The following is a 23750-nucleotide window of genomic DNA, read 5'->3' as shown; positions in this document are numbered from 1 at the left end:
CTGGGCCATATTTAAGGGACCACTTCAAGTGCAAGAAAGGCAGCTTCTTTATAATGCAGTGTAAGCTGTGTTTGCCAAGAGAGAATTAGCAGCTTGTAAAAACCCAACATCAAATATGCACATATAGATATACGTTAAATAATAGTTGTACCGGTGCCCTGGTAGGTTAAAATATGTTTTCCTATTTTAGTAAGAGGATTAAATTAGCAAAAAATACATCCGTGTGTGTGTTGGTTGGTATTATAACTGGAAGGAAATATGGACAGTCGAAAACAGAACTACAGGGTTAGAGGCAGCAATGCAAGCTCAGCACCCCAAATTTATAGTCTGGTCAAATGGAGCAATATTGTTATAAAATATAAAATTAATGTATGGCGCTGGTGAGGTCATGGGCAAAAATAATACGTCGCTGACAAAGGCCGATTGGTTTATAGAGGTGTCAATCACTTCTGACCCACTAGCTAAGCGCTGTAAGTGAAACCACAAGAAGAGTACTAAGACCCTCAGGGTGCCAGATTATGATATTGCTTTATTTCTGTTCATAGATCTGTAATGTCTTATTTTTCATTTTCAGATTATTTAGAACCCACTCTAAATTTGGGAGTGTGCTAACTGCATGAAAGTAAACATTGGAAGTGTTACAAAGCTAAACACCTTGAGTCACAAACAAGTTTCTGTGGTAATCAGTGAATTAAAAACATACAGGCAAGTTTAACTTCAGCCAATTACAAACAATCGTTTTTCTTCTCAAATATACTGTTCCACTTTAAAAGATTTGGAGTTTCTCAATGCAAACAAACAGAGAACTGCAGGCCCCCAACAATAGTAAATGTTCAATTTAAGGGTTATAAGCGTGTGACAATTAAAGATTGTTCAATAAACATGTACCTGCTTGGTCCAGCCCAGGTCTTACTACTGTCACAGGTCCTGAGTTTGGGTAGATCTGTACATGCATTTTCTTATGGATCTGTTTTCCAGGTACATCTTCATAAGTTTCTACAAAACGCAAGGCAGCGGAACCTGAAAAAAAAACAAGCAAAAAAACAAAACAAAACAAAAAAAACAAAAACAAAAAGAAAACACAAACATAAAATGTAAAAAGGGATTTTTTTTTTAGGAAAATCACATAGAACATTGTTAGATGGTAGAGATACAGCTGCATTCTACTGGGGCGTGGAGCTGCACAGTATGTAATGATATTCAGAAATCTGACTGACTGCCCTTTTATTACTTTACTTGAAAATTTCCCAGTCGTAGTCTCCTCGTATTGTGGTTATGTAGGCATCTCCTCTTTCAAACAAGCAAAACAGTAAGAGGCAAACCTCATCATTCTAAATTCTCTTTCAAAACCCATATGCACCCACAGATTCCTGCATTTTATTTATTTATTTATTCATTTAATTTATTTATTTATTGCTCTTGTAAAATGTGGTATCTTTTGTGTGAAATGAACCCAGATGGGTGGGAATGTTTTCACCAAGGGATGCATGAGAAATTATAGACGAGAGCACCAGTTGCGATGCTGTGAGGTTCATGTTTCACTGGCATTTCATACATCTGTGATTGATTTGTGCATATGTATATGTGGTGTTTTGTCTGTGTTCTATTTTGTGTCTGCTTTCATGTATTTCATAGAGAATATTGGGCCATCTAAGGTGCTTGATCATTAAGTGCTGGTCCCTGCTAAGAGTTAATTGGTTACATAAAATATGTTGGGTAATATCTCTTTAGATATCTCTAGGCAGTGCGGAATGCAGTCAGGCATGATGTTTCTTAATGACCTAAAACACTCACATCTTTAAATGCATCTCAGTAAGTCTGCTGCTCAGACGTGAGCTTTCCTTAAGACCACATTTCAAACCTCTAAGGCTCATACCAAAACAACTCGGCTTTTTTATGGCATGCAACTGCTCACAAATCACCCTGACTGTTTTTTTAAACTGTCAAGATCATTTCCTTTAAGATTGTTCTCTAACCTGCTCTCCTTGTCACTTAATTACATGCTCGCAATTTGGTTCAAAGCAGATGGCTTTAAATATCCAATTGGCAAAACTGATTAGCTGATGTGATTGACACTGCAAGTCATTCCTTGGTGACTAACAACAACATCAGCTGCCACACTTGCATCAGTCACCTATTTCCATAAAGCAGAAACGCATGACATCTGTGTGAAACCTTGAGGAAGGCTGTTTGATGCCGAAGACTTGAGATTTCTCTTTAACGTCTTACATCATACACTTGATATACAGTGATTCATGTGCATGATGCACTTGTCTCATAATATTAAGTTTGGATTTAGTCATGCATCACTGCTGATGATAGCCAGTCTCTAACATTAGCAAAATGCACCCTAATGCTCGGCAGCTCTTTAGGACGAAGTAGTGGCACTGAAAGTGTTGTAGGGAGTGGAATTTATTCCTGAGCCTAATCAGCCCTGGAGTTTTAATTTTCATATTATCTCCCAAATGAATCTTAGATAACATGATATATCCATGCAGCCCCCTGGGGAGAGAGGAAAGAACAGCAGTGGGGAGATATGAGGCAGATCCATCTTTATCCGCAGCCCTGCCTGCCAGTCATCCATCCTACCACTCAACACCCCTCGCTTTCCCTACATCTCTCAGCAGCTTCAATGCTTTGCTTTTGAGGCATGATGTTTCCCTAGATTTGGACCCGTAAACATCATGTGTGAGATTACGCATATCTTTCAGCAGCAACATTTTAAGGTCTGCTTCATAACAATGACTCGCTAATTAGCAAGCAATCAATATTTCTTTAGTAAATAGAAACATCATTTGTACACAGTGTGTTATCAGTGTATTTCCATGATGCGTTTATAAATATTCTATAAATTAGTGTCTAATGGCTTTTAAATGTGTCCTGTTAATTTATCAATTGCAAATTCCATGGCCTATTAATCATTGTTAAACCTTTAAGAAAATACTGCATTTATTTTCCAACTAAACATTCTCCTTGTTTCAACATTAACAAGCATGTTTTTGCAGTTTTACAAGCAACGTTAATAACGTTATTGATAGTTACTACTAATAATTCAGGCAGTTGCCAGGTCTATAGATGTATAATGCTGGAGCACCTCTCTCTCTCTCTCTCTCTCTCTCTCTAAGGACGAGGGGAGTCTGTGGCCACATTCAAAGGCAACGAGTTCTTCAGCTACGACTTGTCCCAGACACCTATCCAGAGCAGCACAGATGAGATCACACTGTCGTTCCGGACGCTGCAGCGTAACGGCCTGCTGCTGCACACTGGCAAGTCGGCAGACTACGTCAACTTGTCGCTGAAGAGCGGAGCGGTGTGCCTCGTCATCAACCTGGGCTCCGGTGCTTTTGAGGCCCTAGTGGAGCCGTCCGATGGCAAATTCAACGACAACGCTTGGCACGTCGTGCGGGTGTCCCGCAACCTGCGGCAGGTAGCGTTGATCTGGGGCCTTTATCCTGCCTCCTGCGGACAGTACTCACTTTCATATTACAGCTTGAGCATATATGCAAATTGTTTTTTTTTTTTATATAATGAATTATCATGCAGTGTAGTTGTTAAATATCAGTGGTTATAAACACTATTTCTGGAGATCCTCCATCCTGCAGTGTTTTTAACTTTAACTTCAATCCACTACATCTGATCCAGTTTGCCACTGCCTTCAAAAATCATTCTTGATTAGCTGATTGATGTGTTTAGTGGTGCATTAATACAGTCTTTGGAAAAGAGAGAAAGAGAGAGAACTCATTGATGCTGACTTTGACAAAAATTGAGTTAAGTACTCCCTCGGTTGCTTGTGAGCACCTCTTTGAACCTGCTTGAACCTCCCAAAAAAAAACCACAAGAAAAGAAAGCATTTTGACCTGCATTTAAATAAGGTGTTAAGGCATTCATTCTAAAATCGATGCCTGCAACACATTCCAAAATAGTATGACAGTGCCTTTTTTACATCTGGAACATTGCAAAACTAAAGGCAGCATGCTGGAGAGGCCTAGACCTATTTTATGAGGGTTGGGTTACAGTACAGTAGTAGCACAACTATGAAAACCAATGGCTATTTTGGCTGGAAATTACATGAATGAAATATGGTCTTTTGACTTTTGATAAGTACAGTTCCTCACTTAAGCCCACAGACCACAGGTGGATTTTAAGGTGTGCCAGTACCTATAGGTGAACAGCTGTTAGTTAGAATATAATGAAGTCTGACTTTTCTGAGGACTGTCTGAATGTACGGCTAGATTTGGCTTGGGGGTGAACGCTGCAGGAGGGTAGATCTCTGGAAAGAGGACTGATATCCACAGTGTGAACAGTGAACAGCTTAGACCTGCATGGAATCTGAACACATAGCTGCACACACAGTTTTTTGCCAGCACTTGTCAGCATCCATGTCCAAATTGCCATCATGCAATAACAGTTGTTTTCCACAGCAGCTCTTGCTTTTTTTTTTTTTTTTTCTTTTGTGCACAGGCAGGGTAAGTGTGTATGATATTCACATGGTTCCAAAAGCTTGCTGGATCCTCAGGGCTGGAGCTTTGCGTTGTGTGTGTGTTTGATAAAGATGGACTGCGTGAGGCCCTGATTTAATTGGAATCAGATGGCTTCCCAGGTGCTCCAGTGCAAGCTAGACTACAGGCTGTTGTTTTGGACGTCGTCCACCTAATAGCACAACCCCTCAGAGGCTAAAGGAGGTAATAGCTGATGCTGATTGTGCAAAATCAAGTAGATCGCTTTGTTTGCAGACTGACATGGCAAAGCAGTGTGAAGACTTCATCGCAGCTGTATGTTTAGCCAGTGTAAATGTTTGTGGTGTCTGCACCGGAGAGGATTGCCTTCTCTCAATCGTAAACTTGAGCAGCATTGACAGGGCCCTGTCAGTCTGTGTGAGAGAGTGTGTATCCATGTGTGTGTATTCAAATCTGTGCTAAGGATGGGTGTCTTTTGTATTCAGTTAAGTGCCTTCATCCATGTTCAGTCTGTGCCTCTCTGTTTTGTCTCTGTGATTGCTGAAGAATAATCCTGTAAATATGCTCCAATTATGCTTGCAAATATAGTCATTTGCATTCAGGCAGCCTTCTATCTACCGGAGAGGGAGGGTACGCACTCTTATTCATTTTTTTTTTCTTCCCCCTTTGATGGAGACCAGCCTCCGCGCTAATTTCCCCAGCACAGTTACCTTGATTTTAAGTGTTTTTAATCTGATCATTACTACTCAATAACTATATAACAGAGCACAGCCATGAGTAGAGTGTGTCTGTGCTGATTAGCCTCGCATCTGATTGTGGTAACCTTTTAAATGGAGTTACTTACAAAGGTGGAGTATACTGTGCATCTGGTACTGGCTCCATGGCATTTGTGAAAATGGAGTAAATTTTTGCTTTATTCTGCCACAATCTCCTGCACTGCAACATTGCTTTGACCTGAACAGTGTCCAGCTGACATTTCTGTGACTATGGGTGTTATCATTGTTTATTACTATTTTTGTTGTTGTTGTTGTTTTATTTATTTTTTATTATTATATTTTTTTACTCAGAATTTATCGCTGCTGACATTTCTCTGAGACGCCTTAATGCTGATGCTGCTCTTGCCTGCTTCTTCCTCTACTCTCAGTCTACCCCCACAACCTTTCCTCTGACCATTTCTGTGTACAAGATTAATTTAACTCTCTTCTCTCTCTGTTTCTTTCTCTTCTTCTTACTAACACAAAAGCCTCTGGATCTGTCATTGTTTATCTACTGCTAATCTCCCTTTAATACTAACATGAACCCCTTCATGGAATGTGAATCATCTGTTTGCCGTTTGACATTGTCCATTAAGCGTATTGATCAAATCTGTCAAACCTTACTGACCATGATCTAATCTACTGGAGGGCAGAGGAAATTATTTAGACATATAATGGCTGGTCATTACAAAGTACAGTTAAGTTTGCTTCAGTTAATTCAGATTAAGTTTTGAATTTTTGCCTATTTTAGAAAAGCTTATGGTATTTAATTTTGCTCTCCCTCCCTTTTTTTTCTTTTTAAGCACGCAGGGGTTGGACTCCCTACGGTAAACAAACTGCATTATATGGTAGATATCACATTCTAATTGTCTAGTTTGGTTTGGCCCTTTCGTTTTTTTTATCTCTTTTTGCTTTTACTGTGCAGAAACAACAAAAAGACATGACAAAATTGGCATCAGTTTGAAGGTGCCGTGCAGTTTCATTTTCTGGCATTTACAACAATCAGTATTTTCAAAATCATTCGTCATTCTCATGCTCATTTACCTCTTTACCTCAAACTGTCGGTCCACTAAATGTTTATTTTAACAGATTCCATACTTAATCACACATTATCTGACTGAAATTTGAGGAAATGTACAAAATGAAACTATAGGTACAAAGGTATAATTATCCAGCTGATTTCTGTTTGGCAACTAGTTTAATAATTCACAGGTGGGTCAATGATAAATTAGCTTTTTAAAAAAAATCATTTAAACAATTCTTAATACAGATGGTATATTCGTTCTGTATCTGTTCCAAACATTCATTTTTGTTATGGAGCTTCTTTAAATGTATTAAAGTTTTATCAGGGAAAACTGTTAGGTGTTGCAACCCCACATTAATAAAGAAATATAATATTTTAGACATATTAACCACTACTGAAACACAAATGAGCAAGTCTTTCTACCTAGACACAGTTTTGTTTAAAGATCAGTCTAAAATGGCACACTCCTTGTGCACACAACAGTGCATGCATATGAGGACAGAGGTTGTAGGTAACATTTCTTATTTTGCTGATGAAAGGGGTGCTTACCACGGCCCACTATGTTCTGTTACTGTGACAAGGCTCAGTAAAGGCCTGTAACTCATTATTCCTTGAGATACTGGCAAGGACCAGTAGGAATGGACAGTTTTGTTTATGACTCTGAGCAACAAGGCAGAGGGAGCTTGTCACTGAGATGCATTATGCCTGTAATCTGAGTTCAGACACTGTAGATGACCAACACATTTCAACCAGACCTAAGTAGAGCCTACAAATCACACAGAATTCACAAGTGACACCTTTTTGAGGTTTTTTGTCATGTAGTTATGTGTTGTTCATGTCACCATTTTGTAGATGTTGATGAGGTAAATGGGCCTTAGGGCTCCATTCTTTCTTAAAACCAGAATTTTGATTTAGAATGAATTAGCTGTAATAATTTATTTATTGTGAATATACGGCAAGATAGTGATCCTACCTGATATGTTCAAACTTAAATTTAGGCTTACATTTCACTTGAACAAAAAAGTGCGTAGCTAGTGTCAGGCTATGCACTCGGGAGGTTACTTTATTATAACAAAATCGACAACTAGAAGACAAGTAATTAACAGACAGTAAAACCTAAAGACAAAACACTAAACATTAATCTGAACAGACCTGCACAGACATACCCAGAGAACTAAACAGAAAGCTAAGGCTAAACCTATTCTCAGAGCTAATGCTAATCCTAAATACAGAGATACAAAGAAACATAGGGACCTGGAATGACAGCGATACCGCGACACAACAGAATACGTGGAATGCAAATGGTCGACTAACACTGAGTGTCAAGACAGGGCTTATAAACTACAGGACAACACAAAACAACTTGGAATAACAATCACAAGAGGAGACACTGATGAGAGGGTGGAGCTACAAACCAAGGAGGGGCTAAGGAGAAGACAAGGGAGACAGAAACAAAACAACAAAGAGCCATGTGCTAAGTAAGCACACAGTGGGAACAGCAAACTGGACAGGGCCAGGCGTGACACTAGTCATTGACCCAATTGTGATTTGTAGACATCTTCATTTATTTTTATTTCAATTATTTGTAAATGTTTCTCAAATTTCATAATATTAATGTGTGCACCATTGCCTGCAATAATGCAAGTCATTTTGCTTTTTCTTTGTTTTCAAATACAGAGCCTAATCCCTGTTATATGCAGTTTCATTGCCTCCTGCTGCATTTGCTCTTATTTTAAACACTTCAACATTTCATACAGTTTTTGGATGTGAAATGTGAATAACTGTGATGTAGCATTTAATTATTCAAATTTTTTGCTTGGAAAAAAAACCCTTGCTAATATGCAGTGTTTTCATGCATTGTATTCATATCTGTCAAATTAATCAGGAACAAGAAGAGAGACAAAAGAGTGGGGGAGGCTTTCATCTTGAGAACGGATAGCGAGTGAGCGCTTCACTGCTTGAGAGCAAGCGCAGGCAACACAGCTCCTATAAGAGTTCAGATTAAAGCCAACATGTTTGTTATATCTTAGAGTTTGGAGGATTTCAGCTTGATGAGCATGTGTCAAAATGTTTAACTGAAGCATAATGGCAAGCCTACACCAGATGCCATTTATGTAGGACCCTCTAATGTTTGCATAATTTGAATAAAAATGGTTTAACAAAGAGTTTTATATCTCTAATATTGCATGGTTCGATGGAACTAATTGAGATTATCATGATGTATCAGGAGGAGGAGGCAAATTATAAGACATGGTAATGGTTGTAATGTGGAGAATAGAAGCGGCCTGTTCAAATAAGTGTGATGCGCCTTAATTCTTTTTTTTTTTTCCTCTTAATTCTTCCCTTTAATAAAAAATATTCCTAAATGGTTTTTGTGGAGCCTTTACATTAGTTGAAGATCCTATTTCATTAAGGAAGCGTGTATTCAGAGGCCTTTAGTGACCCGATCAAAGTCTTGCTCAAATTTTGAGTTTTTTTATTTATTTATTTATTTATTTTATTTGTTTATTTATTTTATTTATTTTTTCGTACCAGAGAATAAGCTTTGTATTAAACGAGGCATGCACCTGTTTTACTTCAGTGGTTTTATGAAAGTGAAAGGCATGAACGGTGCATATGTGTTAGGCTTGTGCGGGCTAAGAATAGAAGACATTGTCCTAATGGCTTCAAGCAATCACTTGCTCATTCCCATCTCCAAAGTTAAACTTTCTGAAGCTGAAGGAAAACCCTCCCCCTCTTTTTTGTTCACTCTCTCTGTGGCTTAATGCATAACTATGCTTTATCTTGTCGGCTTTATTAATTGCTTGCTTTGTGGATTTATTGATTTTATGTGTTTATTAGTGATGCGGGGGTTGACTCCCACTCTTGGCTGAGGACATTTTGGACGAGGTCGGGCAGTTAATATCAAGCACCTAATATCTGATCAAAGCAGATTCCTGTATAATGTCTGCCTTAATAAATCTGGCAGTTGGTGGTGAGGGGAGTTCTGTTCATTATCTTGACTTGTTCAGGGAGGGTGTAGAGCCCTGCATCACTATGGTGTTTATTTTTTGTTTTAAATCAAGCCTCCTGTTGTGGTTTACACTTGCTAGCACCTGTGCTCCATACATGTGTTAGATTTGTCTGCCAAGTATGGCTTTAAGCGTGCTCAGAAATCTTTTTTTTTTTTTGAGAGGTGTATGCTTGCTGCTTAACCTTGATGTCTTGCATGACTGATATGTCCACTTCAGTCACTGTTGCTTATTCTGGTTGTGTTGCACATCTGCTTTTTTGTTTTTTCTTTTAATTCTTTTTGAGTCTTCCTCCTGTCTTTCTGCCTGGAGTCTCTTTGCTGGGCACCATTCGGGCTTCAGTTTCAGGACCAAAATAATGAATTCCTTGAAATCTGTCGTACTTCTGAGTCAGCGATCTATGTTCTTTTGATGAAAATGCATACGTACATCCCCAGACTTACTGTCTTTGAACTCAAAAACAAATAACTTTTTACAGGAGAGTAATTAGTACACTGGTTTTGCTCCCCTTGAGACAAACAGCCTGGAGTCCTGAAGATTTTGGGCATCTGTCAGGCTTTACAAGAGTCTACATTTACAGATCTACTCAGTAAATGTGTATAAAGGGGTATATGCTTTCGTTTTTGCTCTGATAGACAGATTTTGGCCCATTTGCATTGGAGAGGCAAAGTTGTTTTCATCGCTCTTTATTAAACCACACTCAGTACAGAATGGAGTACCATATGCTTTATGCTCAGTTGTCCTGAAACTGCTGTCCATTGTGTGTTTCCCATCATGCATGGCTTTTATATTAACCTCACTGAAGCCTATCATGGCCTAAAATTATCTTTCAAGACATTTCTGCCAGAACTTCTGCAGCTACAGCTGTCAAATGTGTCTGAATAGAATAGTACCAACACAAAAACTCTGAATTCTGTTATACTAACAACCATTTTTGTGTCTGGTTCTCCCTATTTATACTAATATAGTCACCTTTGCATCACCTGCTAACTTCCTCAACATGTAGTGAGCACAGTCTATATGCCTTTCTCCCCTTGCCTCTTTCTTCTCTTGCACACTAACCTTTAGATGCTAACTAGAGTACATGCTAGAGTATACACTCATGCAAAAAAAAAAAAAAAAGCAGCAACAGCAGACATAAAAATGGGTTGCCCTTTATCAAAGAACGCACATGAAACAAAACGAGAGGGACGCAGGGAAAGATTTGAGTGGCAGAGTTCAGTTTCTTTTGAAGTGAATCCTTTTATTGAGGCAAACAGTACATTGGTTGTTACTTAATCGAAAGACGTCTTTCTTTCTTCTTCTTCTTCTCTTTTTCTCCTCTCTTTCTCTCTCTCTCTCTTTGTCGTTCCCTCAGGTCACCATATCCGTGGACGGCTTGCTGACCACCACAGGCTACACTCAGGAGGACTACACCATGCTGGGTTCAGATGATTTCTTCTATGTGGGTGGCAGTCCAAACACTGCTGACCTGCCTGGCTCTCCAGTCAGCAACAACTTCATGGGCTGCCTCAAAGATGTGAGTACCGACTCCAATTCAGTAAGCAAGCATGCTGCGATTGTTTGCAGCAATTGTCCTTTGCCATGCTCCGCCCACAGAAGTAAAAACTGATGTATGATTGGAAATGGGGGCAGGGGGAGGTCAAAATCACTGCAAACCACTTTGATTACAACTTATACATAGTTGTATACTCTAGAAAGTTTGAATAAACTCTCAAATTGAAATAATTTTAATGATTATATAAGATTTGAAGCTGTCCATTTTATAATTTTATTACAGCAGAGGTTGGGAAACAGGAGCCTTTTTTTTCAAGAATTTTCTGATTTGACAAAATCAAACATGAGCTTTTTCAGAATTTTACGTCCTAGGAACAAGTCATGTTTTAATTTAGCCTTTAGTCTAACTTTCTCTTACTGTTTCTTAGTTTCAGTTTTTACTAACTGTGCCTAAGGACTGCTTTAAAGTTACTGCTGTTGATAAACAGACACATGATCCGCTGCCTCCTTATTATTCCCTGTCACTCAGATATTTTATTTGGCAAGTTTAATTGACATTACCACTTGAGGAGATCAGCGATTATGATTTTATATGAATTTGTGAGACCAATGTTAACATATTTATATTGATGCAAAACATATTAATAATTTTAAACCGTCCATAGTTATATGCCTCCACTTTACACTGTTTACAGAGGAAATGCCATCTCCTCTTTTCTGATTGGTTAAAAGTAACATGCCAACCACTTGCTTAACCATTCCAGCTACTTGATTACATGTCCTGATGTGGAAAAAAAAGTATCTTCCTCCTGTGTTTTCTAGTATTAATTTTAGTATTTTAATAGCAGGCAAATCAAAGGTAATGTATATTCTCTATAGTTAATACAGGGTGATTCAAAAGTGGCAGGGCACTCTTGTATTTCAGAAACAAAGGTGGTCATGTAGCATATCAAAGACCATAACTGTCTCAGACATTGATTGTTGCAATCAGATTTGCAATATCTCTTGTGGTTCAAAAGCTGTTGCTCGTTATAGTCTTGATCAGACCCTAAGTGCTCAGCGCCATCTTCGATCAGAATAGATGGGAACACTGTTTCCTGTATCATTTTCAGGTAGCGCTGAGCATTTAAGTTGTAATGCTAATTTCACAGGCAGATTTTAGAGCTTTGTAATATAGTCCCATGTGTCGCTGTCTCGAGTGAACAGTGAATCTCAACATATCTTCTTTATTCTGAGTTGTTGGTAATAGTAAAACAAAGCTCAATCTGCAAAAATGGAGAGAGTTTTCATAATTAGGAGTTTGATGAACATTTGCTGAACATAAAGTTTTTCCAACAATTTGTAGGTGAACCAGGTAGCCTTCAGCAATCTAAACGACTGAACTACTGAAATCTAATGCTTAACTAGATTTAATGTGTTAAATTCTTAGGTAAATCTGGCCTCCTGTCTTCAACCTGGTTTAAAAAGTTCTCTCCCCCTTTATCTCTGGCCCTGAAGCTCCGCCAGCTAGCCTAGAGCTCATTAACGTGCAAGCTGGTTGAGAGAGCATATGTAGGGGAAAAGATGGTGATTTGGAAAGTGTCTGAACTCTGGGACATGAAGGATAATGCTCAACAAGCTTTTACTGATAAGCTTAGTATTTCACCTCCCATTCGTCCTCACTGCCCTGTTCCTTTATCTGTCCTTTTCCCCTTTCCTTCGTTCGAGTGCTATTCATTCGCTTCCAAGCATGTCCGTTATTTATGTCATGTCTATACCATTGAAGTTTTAGCTTTACTTTCCTGACAGCCAAATTAAAAATTGATTTCCTCTTTAGATCCCCATTCAACTGGCCTGAGCTTTCTGTCTCTGTCTCGTTGACCCTGGGCTGTATTAATCACCTCTCCGTTCTAACTGCTCAACCATACACTCCATGTTAGAGCCTTGTTTTTCCTTGGTCCCCATGAGCAATGCCACAGCGCTGATAAAAATGTTCGTACATCTATATTAACACTACACAGCAATTTAGTTTTAGATACAACTTAAAGAAGCACTGTGGCATTTGTCTACACACAATCATAGAAAACCATTTAGAAGCTCATTAGCTTCTGTTTCAAGCTTGTTTGAGCCCATATATATTCTGTTCTTTTTTTTTTTTTAAACAATGCAATGAAATCATTGTCCATGGTACAGCTGTAGATAAAGCAGACAGCTATATAATCTTTTTGTTTACTTTGAATTCCTACTCACTGCCTAATCAGAGGTTTTTTGTTTCCTTTATGCCTTCCCCTATTTTAAGAAGTTACCTTAAATAACATACAGTCACCTTTCATTCAGGTACACAATTGGACATTAAGGGTCATGTTATTCTTTTGAGGTTTCAGTTGCATTGTATTTACATTACAATTTAGCTGCATAATATCTTTCTTCTCTGACTGCTGGGCTAATGAAGTCTTTGTGAACCAAGCATTTGTTTCCTTGTAGTCTGGTTGGAGATGCTATTAACAGTGTGTCATAATGCCTTTTGTTTTTGCAGAGAATTTGGGCAATTGGTGTCACACTTGCAGGTTTGGGGGTTGGCAGTTCTAACATGCCTTTTAAGGCAGTGTCGAGTCTTTCTGAAGCCTCCACTAGTAATTGCATTTTCTCGTGTTCCCTCTCTCCCAGCACTGGCACCTCTTATTTGGCTTCTACCTCTACTTTTATTCTTCTGTCATGGGCTGTGACAGGCAACGTGGCTGGCTGGTGTTATTTTCAGAGACACTCAAGTTCACACCCTGCAACAAAGCGTCAGTCATCATCTGCGTCTGGTGTGAAAATGAAAAGCATGTTATTCCTCGCCAGGCCAGGTCCATTTCTCCCACCTGGCCACAGAAAAGTCCAAGCTGAGACCTTTTTTGGAGCTTTGATGTTGATCATATTGAAAGTCTTGTATGGCAGACCTCACACTATTGACAAATTCTGGTGTGTTCTGCCATCATGTGACTAATGTAATTTAAATTATATTCAGAATTACCCAACATGTGTAGCAATATTTTGTTGTCACACTGGTGCCACAGGAATATGAAACAGCTTGGTATGCCGCTCTGAAGACACATTAGGAATATTATTTACTTGCTGCAGTTGGTAACATTTCATAATATTAGTCCATTGTAGCACATTTTAGAAACTACACTTAACCAGTCTTAAAATTAATCCTGGTACTAATTCTAACATTGACGCCTAAGTCACCTACAGTTTATCTATCAACTGGATGCTGTAACTTTTTAAAATCCTGTTGTTATAACTTGATATGAAACAGCGGTTAAAACCCACCCAGAACAGTTGGGGATGATGTGGTGTTTGATCATCTTTCCTCACAAAACTTAGTATTTACACATGTTTCTATAGCAACAAGAAACTCTAACTTGCTCTCACACTTCTTATTCAAATAGAGTTTGCTTCTATCACGCAGTATTGGCTGCATTATAAAAAATGTGTGTTTCTCTTCTCTAGATCCTCTCTCCTGAATGTGTGGCTTGTAAGGACCGATGTATTGTGGAGCCTTAGCCTTTTTTCTTTATTTTTTCTAACAAGCAATAATATTTAATTCGGGACCCCACCAGCCAACCTTTTTTTTTCCTTTTCATATTTCTGCCTCAGTTAAACAAGTGCAGGATGTTCAGTTTTTGACCTGTGTGTTGATAAAAGCACATCAGTCACTTATTTATATTAGTAATAAAAGATAATTCCTGATTAAAAGTTAACAAACTCTTTTAATGAAAATGGTGCACAGAAGTGTTTACAGAAATTGTAGCCAATCAGATTGTAACAAAATTCCTGTTAGTGTCTTCAATTTCTTGCATATAACATGCTACTGTATGTTTCTTACATGGGACATAGCTTCTGTTTTGAGACTAATTGTGTCCAAAATAATTTTATGCAAGGAGAAACCTGATGCTAGATCAGCACTATGACATTGTGAAACATTTTGGAGACTGGCCCAGCACTGAGAGGGGCAGCTAGCTTCTTTATATTCATTGCCTTCACCGAAGAAAGCTTACAGCAATCTATGATAATAAAACCGTATCGATTGACCAAGAGAAAAAAATTTGCCTTCTATTTTTCAGTGGATGTGGCTGCTATGTTTATGTAATTTACTCTTGCGTGCGGGTATTTAAGGGGGAACTGAGTATTTACTGACTGCAGAAGCGTGCCCCCCAGGCACATTTCAGTTGTAATTTGTCTCTACCACTGGGCAGCATGCTACTCCATTTCCACACCCGGTCAGTCTTAAGGTTTTCTTTCTCTCTCTCGCTCGCTCTCCCTCCAAACACACTTTTTTTTTTCTTTTTTCTCCTAGGTGGTGTACACTAATAATGACTTTAGGCTGGAGCTATCCCGTCTGGCAGAGTTGCATGACCCCAAGGTCACTCTGCATGGCGACCTCACCTTCCGCTGTGAAGATGTAGCCGCTCTAGACCCTGTCAGCTTTGATACCCCAGCTGCCTACGTCACCCTCTCTTGTTGGGCTGGAAAAAAGACTGGCTCTATCTCTTTTGACTTCCGTACCACAGAGCCCAACGGCCTACTGCTCTTCAGCCACGGACGAGTGCAGGGGCCTCGAGAGCGTCGGCCCAGGGTGGACTTCTTTGCCATGGAACTGCTGGATGGCTTTCTTTACCTGCTCATGGACATGGGCTCTGGCAGCATCAAAATGAAGGCCAGCACCAAAAAGGTGAACGATGGCGAGTGGTGCCACGTGGACTTCCAGAGAGAGGGGCGTAAAGGTAGGACACATGCTGGGTTGGGCATAGACTGCTTTAATTTACACTTAGACCACTTTAAATTGAAAATGGATTCTTGAAGATAGGTTGACATTAAACAGACCAAAGAATATTAAAGGCACAGCTGTTCATGTCTAATACGGAAGAGGTTAGGGCTGGAAAAGTTGTTTAAGGTTTATTGCCATCTAGTTGTATGCAGAATGCAGATTTCAACCATCTCAAGTCCACTCCCTCATCCCTCCTTTTTCTTGCTGCTGCTTCAACATGAAAAAAAAAAAATGTAATTTAAAGGCACATTCTTGAGCCAGTGTATTTGTCAGTTCTGGGCTACAGTAGAAAACATGGTATTTGTAAGAGGATGTGCTAGTTATGTAGACATGAAGGACACAGTATAAACTAACAAAAACACAATGATTCATTGTAAGGTGATTTCTATACAAAGCAGAACAAGGATTTGTGTACTTCCCTGTTTAAATAAATCTTAAAAAGTGCAAATTTTTAGCTCAGTTCAATTATATAAGTGTGATTTAAGGTGGTTTTAAAACCGTATTAAAAACAGTTTCTTTCTTTTTCTCTCTCTCTCTCACTCATACACTGGGCAGGTAAAAGGTAAAAAAAAATCTGTAGGTGGTTGCATTAATGACTTGGAATCCACTGTTACGCAAAACGTGATGCTCAGTTTTCATCAACATACTTGTTTTACTCAAAATAGCTTAGCTTTCAAAGTGACTTGCAACAATAACAATGATCAAAATGAGCTAATGTTTGCTTTATATTTCCTCAGAAAATGTCAATTCCTGCTTTGCTTGGTCGTGGAGTAATTAATTTATTCTTATCTGTTTATCTGTAACGGCTTATCCAGTTCAGTGTTGCGATAGGTCCAAAGCCTACTCAGAATCAGTGGGCACAACGCGGGGACACCCTGGAAGGGCACCAGTCCTTCACAGGGCGACACACACACTCACACCAATGGACAATTTTTTTTTTTTTTTTGAGTCACTCATCCACCTACCACTGTATGTTTTTTGACCATGGGAGGAAACTGGAGCACCCGGAGGAAACCCACACAGACACAGAGAACACACCAAACTCCTCACAGACAGTCACCCAGAGCAGGGCTTGAACCCACAACCTCCAGGACCCTGGAGCTGTGTGACTGCGACACTACCTGCTGCACCACTGTGCCCAGTACCCAAATTTGAAGAATGATCTCTGTGAACTGAAAGCAGTTATTTTCTGAGAGCATTTGAAGATAATTGGTCGAGTAAACATGATTTTTGTCCCCAGAGAATTGAACAGCTTATTGTTAGATCTAACAAATATAAAAATTGTAAGGGGGATTGCATAGAAAAATAAAAATATAATAAATCTGACAAATAAATGTTTTCTTCATACCTATACTTACTGTACGCCCCTCATATAGACTTGTGTATATATTCCTGTTGATGAAAGTTAATTTAAAAGATGTTGTTGGTAAAGGCTATTGCAGTTATAACAGACATTGTTGTAATGGTATTATCAAATTATCCAAGCTCAGTGATGAGCTACAGGAGGCAAGCACTGACCTTATGAGCTCTATCTGCATCCATTAGCATATCTCTAGGACCTGCTTTCCACCAGTGGAGCTCAGGGACTCTTATTCTCTACTAATCCATCCACTCCTAAAGCCTCTCCTCCTCCAGCAAGGTCTGCTGCATCAGATGTACGACGTAAGGGATTACAAACCCACAAAAGGGCCAGCAATCAGTGTGAACCACTTTACTTTTCTCTTTACCTTGGCCATATGAATCGATTGTCTTTGTCAGTCTGGGCTTATACCATGGGCAGTTGTGGCTCAGGGCTAAGGTGCTGAGGTGCCAGAGAAAGGAGAGTAGGGGGTGTCTGGTTTAAAGCCCTATGGGGCTCTAAGTGAGGTTGGTGTAGTGCTAGAGGGCTACAGCTACCAATGCCACTGCTTTATTTATGAACACAACCTTTGTGCCCTTCATCAAGAGGTTTAAACCCCAATGGTTCCAGGTTATTATGCTCGTATTACTTACCACTCCTCATTATTATTTAAAGGCATCTTTAGCACTGCATTGGCCATTCATTTCCTCTCTGTTGCCCATTCAGTGCCTCCAGGGGTTAAATAAGCCTGCAGCACACCTTTTTGGTTTGTGTGAGCAATATCCACAGCTCACTGCAACATTACTATAATTGAATGAAAATCTAATAATTTGTAAAGCAGTTCATTTAGTTTTCATGACAGCAACCTTTGAGCATTAGTGCAGTTTAAATCATATTACTGTGATATCAGTGTTACGCTTCATATAGCGATGAATAACAGTAGAGTTGGCACCCAGAAAACAAGACCACCACCACATGTCTTATATCCTAAATTTAACCTCTAATTTCACCTCTTATCCAGGTTCTGTCTCAGTGAATGGCCGCATGATGCCCTTCTCCAGCAATGAGGGCAGTGAAGTCCTGGATCTGGACGGGGAAATGTACCTTGGCGGGCTTCCTGAGGAGAGTGAGGGTCTGCTACTGCCTCCCGAGGTGTGGACGGCGCCACTGCGACTGGGCTTTGTGGGCTGTGTGAGGGATCTGTTTGTAGACGGCCGCAGTAGAGACCTGCGGCGGCTGGCAGAACTGCAGAGCGCGGTGGGGGTCAGCAGCTTCTGTACACGAGAAACCCACCGGCGCTGCAGTGCTGAGCCCTGCGCACACGGGGGCCTCTGCAGAGAGGGCTGGAACCGACACATCTGCGACTGCTCTGGCACTGGATACGTGGGGCATAACTGTGAGACTGGTAAGGAAGCCAACTCATAACAAGCTTTCAATGTGTGTGTATGTGAGTGTGTGTGTGTGTCTATATATATATATATATATATATATATATATATATATATATATATATATATATATATATATATAGACACACACACACACACACACACACACACACGGTGCAACAGCACTGTCAGACTGCATTCAGATTGTGTTTTCCGTCCAGAGGTAGTTGGATGTTTTTAATAGGTTTTAGTCAGTGACATATTCATTGATTAAGGGGGAAAACAGTATCAAATGTGGGCCTTGTAGTGTCTCAAAATTGGCAGTGGAGTAATTAATTTATTCTTTCATTTGCTATCTGTAACCGCTTGTCCAGTTCAGAGTTGCAGTGTGTCCAGAGCCTACCCGAAATCAGAGGGCACAATGCGGGAACACACCCTAATCAAATTATTAGAACTAATACATTGTTCTGTATTCAGGTGATTATAGGTCACATGAACAATATATGTTTCCACTTAAAGGGACCAGTGTCAGTTTAGGGTGTTACGTCGAGGTAATATCAGACAATATGGACAAGTACATTGCACTTCCAACATTCTCATCTATTCCAGTAAAAATTCCAAGTGTGATAATTGCCCAGCATATGAGAACCATCTGAATATATCATATACGGTTGTGTCCAGTTACAAAGTTTACACTGCATGAAGACTGCACCATAGTGGTATTAACGAATCATATACATTTGGTAAAGTTCTGCCGTGCTGTTTCAGAAAAAGTGATTACACACTCCTATACTTACTTGTACACTTAACACGCTCTTGTAGTGAATTTGAAAACAGTTCACATTAGTGTACACTTAATCAAATCTATAAACTACAAGTGTATGTGTGTGTATGTATATATATATATGGACAGTCTGAGGGCTCTCAGGTCCTAAGGTGTGGGAAGGTAGACTTTTTAGCTTTCTAGTCATCAGCAGTGTAAGCTTATGGACATTAATAAAATATATTCATAAAAAGTATACAAATGTGTCCTAAAACACCTAGTTAAATACTTGTAATCAGCAGCTTCACATTTGTCAAAGCAGTGTTTTAAAAATGTGATTAAAATAAGGCTATTAAAAACACCAGAATGAGACAAAGGTGACGCTCATTGTACAAACAGTGTGGAACGCTGAGGGAGATGGCGGGATATTTGGGGGCATTATAAGCCTGTTGTCTGTGATCCTGGCAGAAATGTGCAATGCCATGCTGTTCCACTATTCTGATGTGTTTGTGAATCACAGTGGCTCACAGTTATGGAATCCTATACAGAGTGACTAAAATTCACAGATTCCTTTGTTTTATTCACTTATTTATTTATTTGTTTGTTTTAGCGCTGAGACATTTTTAACTCACTTCTGCCCTCTGGTGTCTCGTGCTTGAATCATATTGTACTCCATAATGTTCACCGTTTAGCATGTGCAGTAGTGAGGAGAATGTGACTCAAACCCACTCAGAACAGTAGTGCCTTAAATGAGAGGCTAGTTTCGGATGCTGTTTACTCTGGGATTATTTTCTTTTAAATAGGAGGGGACTATAAAAAGAAGCAATACAATTTCTATATGAGATACTTATTGACTAGCTTTTAATTCCTCAAAGCATTTACATTTTAATATAATTTGCTCCTTTCAAATATCTCTGACAAATTCTAATTGGCTGCTTTGTCTCATTAAGCATTGCTGCTGCGGAAGTGACTACATAATGTTTGAATACATACTGAAATGTATTTATGTGTAGTGTTAAAACCATATTATATTATCATTATAATTATGTAAATATAAAAATATGGATTATCATTGAAACCCTTTTGAGTAGTTACACTTCTGTATTTCAAGCCTTTACTTCATAAAAATGGGGGAAGGAAGGAATACATAAATAAATAAATAATAGCATACATACCTGCTAATGTAAGCACAAAAACCCTCTAGCTCCCTGCTAGGCTAAATGTCTTCACAGCAAATTTGGGGGAAAAGCAGGGCAGTATAGTGGAGGGGAAATGCAGATTATGCCATATTTAAATGTGAATTTGTATTTACTCACTCTTTTTAAGTTTAATATTTAACCTCATGTTTACCTCTACCTCACTGATTATAATGTCTTGTGCATTTTCCATTCCAACGTTTTGCTGTTGTTGTGTTGTTAAACTGTATTGAGCTTTTTTAATATGAAATGTTCAGTGCACAGAATCTGTGGTGAAAGAACATTCCGAAACAACCAGGGAAGCTGAACGAGTCCTCTGTGATTTTACTTGTGATGTAAATGATAATGATGAAAGCGGGTACATATTTGTGGATAATTTAGCAGTAAAACCTCCTTGATGCAATTATTTTAGGCCACAAAGGCTTTAAAACCATAGCCACAGGGTCTGTATTCTCAACCATTACATGTAATAGCTTTCTGAGAGGTAGCATTCAATGTCTGTAAACCTTTTAGATATCTGCTCTGAACAAATGCAGTAGTGGGTGGAGCAGCATAAATAGGTAGGTTTTTTTCTTCTTCTTCTTTTTAATCCCTCTCCTGTTGTGTTTTAGAGTCGACTGTCCTGAGTTATGACGGCAGCATGTTTCTGAAGGTGCTGATACCTCATGCCATGCACACGGAGGCGGAGGACGTCTCCTTGCGCTTCATGTCCCAGAGGGCCTATGGCCTACTCATGGCCACCACCTCCTCAGAGTCCGCTGATACCCTGCGCCTGGAGCTGGACGGGGGAAGAGTTAAACTCACCGTCAACCTAGGTAACCTTTCTCCTGTGCTAGCTGGCATTGTGTACTCTTTGGTGCTGTCTGAGGGTGCTTACAGTGCCAAGAGACACGTCAGCAGAGGTCACTGTTACCACTGGGATATATGTTATCACGCGGGGTCATGTGGGTTTATAGGATTCATTTCATCCTCTGGACCTCTTCTCTTCTCTGCTATTCTCTGCTCTTCTTTGTTTCTCTTGGATTTTTGTTTCTTTTCTCTTCTATTTTTTTCTTTTTATTGCTTTTCTCTTTTCTTGACTTTTTTATTTGTTCTCCTCTCTTTTCTTTCCTAATTATCTGTTGTCTTGTCTGTTTTCTTCCATTTGTTTCTTCTCTTTTGGATTTTTATATTTCTCTCTTAATTTCTCTTCTTTTGTTCTCTTCTTTGTAGCTCTTCTCTTCTCTTCTTTTCTATTGTCTTTTCTCTTTATCTTCTCACCTCTATATTCGCAGCCTTCAATGGCTATCATGTCTGCAGCTCTGGAGCAGACAGTCAGAGAGACCAGCTCACTGTTGGATTTAGAGTGCTGTGCAATAAGACTTTGAACTGTAAAATCCGCTGGTGTTATAAGCTTCCCATTGTCCCCAGAGTTGTGGCCGATGCTCTGCCTGCTGTCTACAGCTGTATATGCACTGGAGTATATGGAGCTGTATTTCAGCAGTGCTGAGAGCAGAACCTTTATATTCACTCTGCTATACGTGCAGGGGAAATGACCACATTTTCATGCACATTCCAGTCTTACATAAATAGCATTTTGGTTCTGACACAGCTTGTATAAATGTTTTATTTCTCAGTATCCTGTTTAAGCTCTTATTTCGATTGCCTAGACCCAGAATAAAATAGATTGTATATGCCTCGAATAACCCAAAAATGGAAAGCATGAAAACATCTTATAACATTTGCTGCGGTTGGAGCATGCACGTATTTGTGAATTGAGACGGGGATTGAAATATCAACTGCATATATTCTTGTGCCTGTGGCTGCAAATTGAGATGCCCCAATTAGTGGCTTTATACTCCATTTTCTTATGGACTTGTCACTCTTGTGTACCTGCCAACATTGTGATTAGAAAGATTGTCTGGAGAAAAAAGAAATTCTGTGTTAGTGCAACCGTAAACTTGGAGTATGACTGTATTTTCTTCTGCTCTTTTTCAATTTCACTCCTGTCCAAATTATGGCTGAAGCAAGCAATTCTGTTCCCGCTCTATTTATGGGTCTTAAGCAGTCTGCCGCTAGCCGTATAAAAAGGAATAATGGAGGCATTCCATGTTACAAGAAGCATATAAATACCATATTCACTAAACAATCCTGCCAAGAAATGGATTAATAGTTATGACAACAATGTAAGCATGTATGTGTATGTGAATGTGGTCAGTGCAGTTGGTCAGTGATGCTGGTCCCTGGCTGTCTGTGCTCACTCTTCTGTAGCGGTTGACAACTGGAGAGCTCACCACAGCCAAAAGTGCTTTTGCTATTAATAAGACACTGACTCATTAAAAGACTAAACAAAATAAGATATTTTAGTTATTTCTGTGGGCAGTGTGACTTCAGACTCAAACTTTGTCCAAAGATTTATTTAAAAAAAAGAATAACAATAATCCATGCTTATTTTAATTCCAATTTTCTACATGCTGGCATTAGCTCATCCTCTTATACTTATCATCAGGTGATTTCATCAGGCAGTTTAAAGAGGAGGAGGTTTACGTTTGAATAGAACAATCTTTTTCCCAGTTTCTCAGGCTACTGCATGCAATGGGTCATTGTATCGTGTACATAATTTCTATACAAGTTCTTCCCGTGTCAAAAGCTCTCAGTAACTCTGGGTATCTACAATGTAGAAGTAGAAGGTTATCGGTTGGTTAACTCAGTGTTGTAGCACTTGGCTGTTGGTGCAGACTGCCCTTTCCTTCCCCTTTATTGCCTCCATCCACTCCAGAAGACTCAGAATGGGCAGAATAATCTCCTCTCAGGTTATCTGGGTCAGTATTAGGGCTGCACAATATATATATATATATATATATATATATATATATATATATATGATATTGGGTAGATATAAACTGTCTCTTGGAGATATGTCATAGAAAATGAGAACAGGGTGAAATTTTGTGTCAAGCAGCAAAAAGTTATAAATTAAGCTACATACTATTATTTAAATCAGAAACCAAAATTAGCCATAGCCATTTAGCACTGCAGCACTCAAGAGTTTGTTTACACAGTCAGACAGGCACTGAATGCACATCTCTCACTCTCGTTTTTTTCTCATTTGTTTTTTGTTTTTTGTTTTTTTTTTTCTTGTTTTTCTCATTTAAACAAAAAATGTTAATTGTCATGGCATCTAAAGCAAGCTAGAATTGTTCTAATTGTTTGACTGAAATGTTCCATGTGACATTGCATGTCCTTTGATTTGACACATGCGCATGTGCACATTGCGATGACAATGTTGAAATGGTATTTTGTGCAGCCCTCTTCTGTATGTGTCAATTTTTTGAAGAAGAGCAATAATGATCCTACATTACAAAAATTGTATGAGTCTCTGTAATCTCATTTGAACTTGATTAAGGTTCTTAGGCGATCATTTTTGTACAAATCCGAATCATTTAAAGCAGTGGTTCTCAAACTGTGGTATATGAAGCCGCGAGTAGTGGTATACAAATGACCTAAAAAAAAATGACTACTTAACTAAAAAATTAATTAATACCTGAA

General features: G+C 39.1%; 1 protein-coding gene across 5 annotated transcripts in view; it reads left to right on the top strand.

Annotated features, from left to right (window-relative positions):
- The window catches only part of nrxn2a (neurexin 2a), a 416827-nt gene that overhangs the window by 149488 nt on the left and 243589 nt on the right, over nucleotides 1-23750 (top strand). For 4 of the 5 annotated variants that reach the window (XM_066645189.1, XM_066645191.1, XM_066645190.1 and 1 more), the window contains 6 exons: nucleotides 3126-3427; nucleotides 6016-6039; nucleotides 10605-10766; nucleotides 15066-15492; nucleotides 17897-18280; nucleotides 20834-21037. In XM_066645189.1, coding sequence (XP_066501286.1) covers nucleotides 3126-3427; nucleotides 6016-6039; nucleotides 10605-10766; nucleotides 15066-15492; nucleotides 17897-18280; nucleotides 20834-21037 — 1503 coding nt within the window. The remainder of the gene's footprint in view (nucleotides 1-3125; nucleotides 3428-6015; nucleotides 6040-10604; nucleotides 10767-15065; nucleotides 15493-17896; nucleotides 18281-20833; nucleotides 21038-23750) is intronic. The other variant, XM_066645188.1, reaches the window with a different exon arrangement.

This window comes from Hoplias malabaricus, chromosome 15, assembly GCF_029633855.1.
Source record: "Hoplias malabaricus isolate fHopMal1 chromosome 15, fHopMal1.hap1, whole genome shotgun sequence".
Taxonomy (NCBI): domain Eukaryota; kingdom Metazoa; phylum Chordata; class Actinopteri; order Characiformes; family Erythrinidae; genus Hoplias; species Hoplias malabaricus.
Note: the sequence above shows the minus strand (reverse complement) of the source record. Positions and strands in the feature narration are given on the sequence as shown.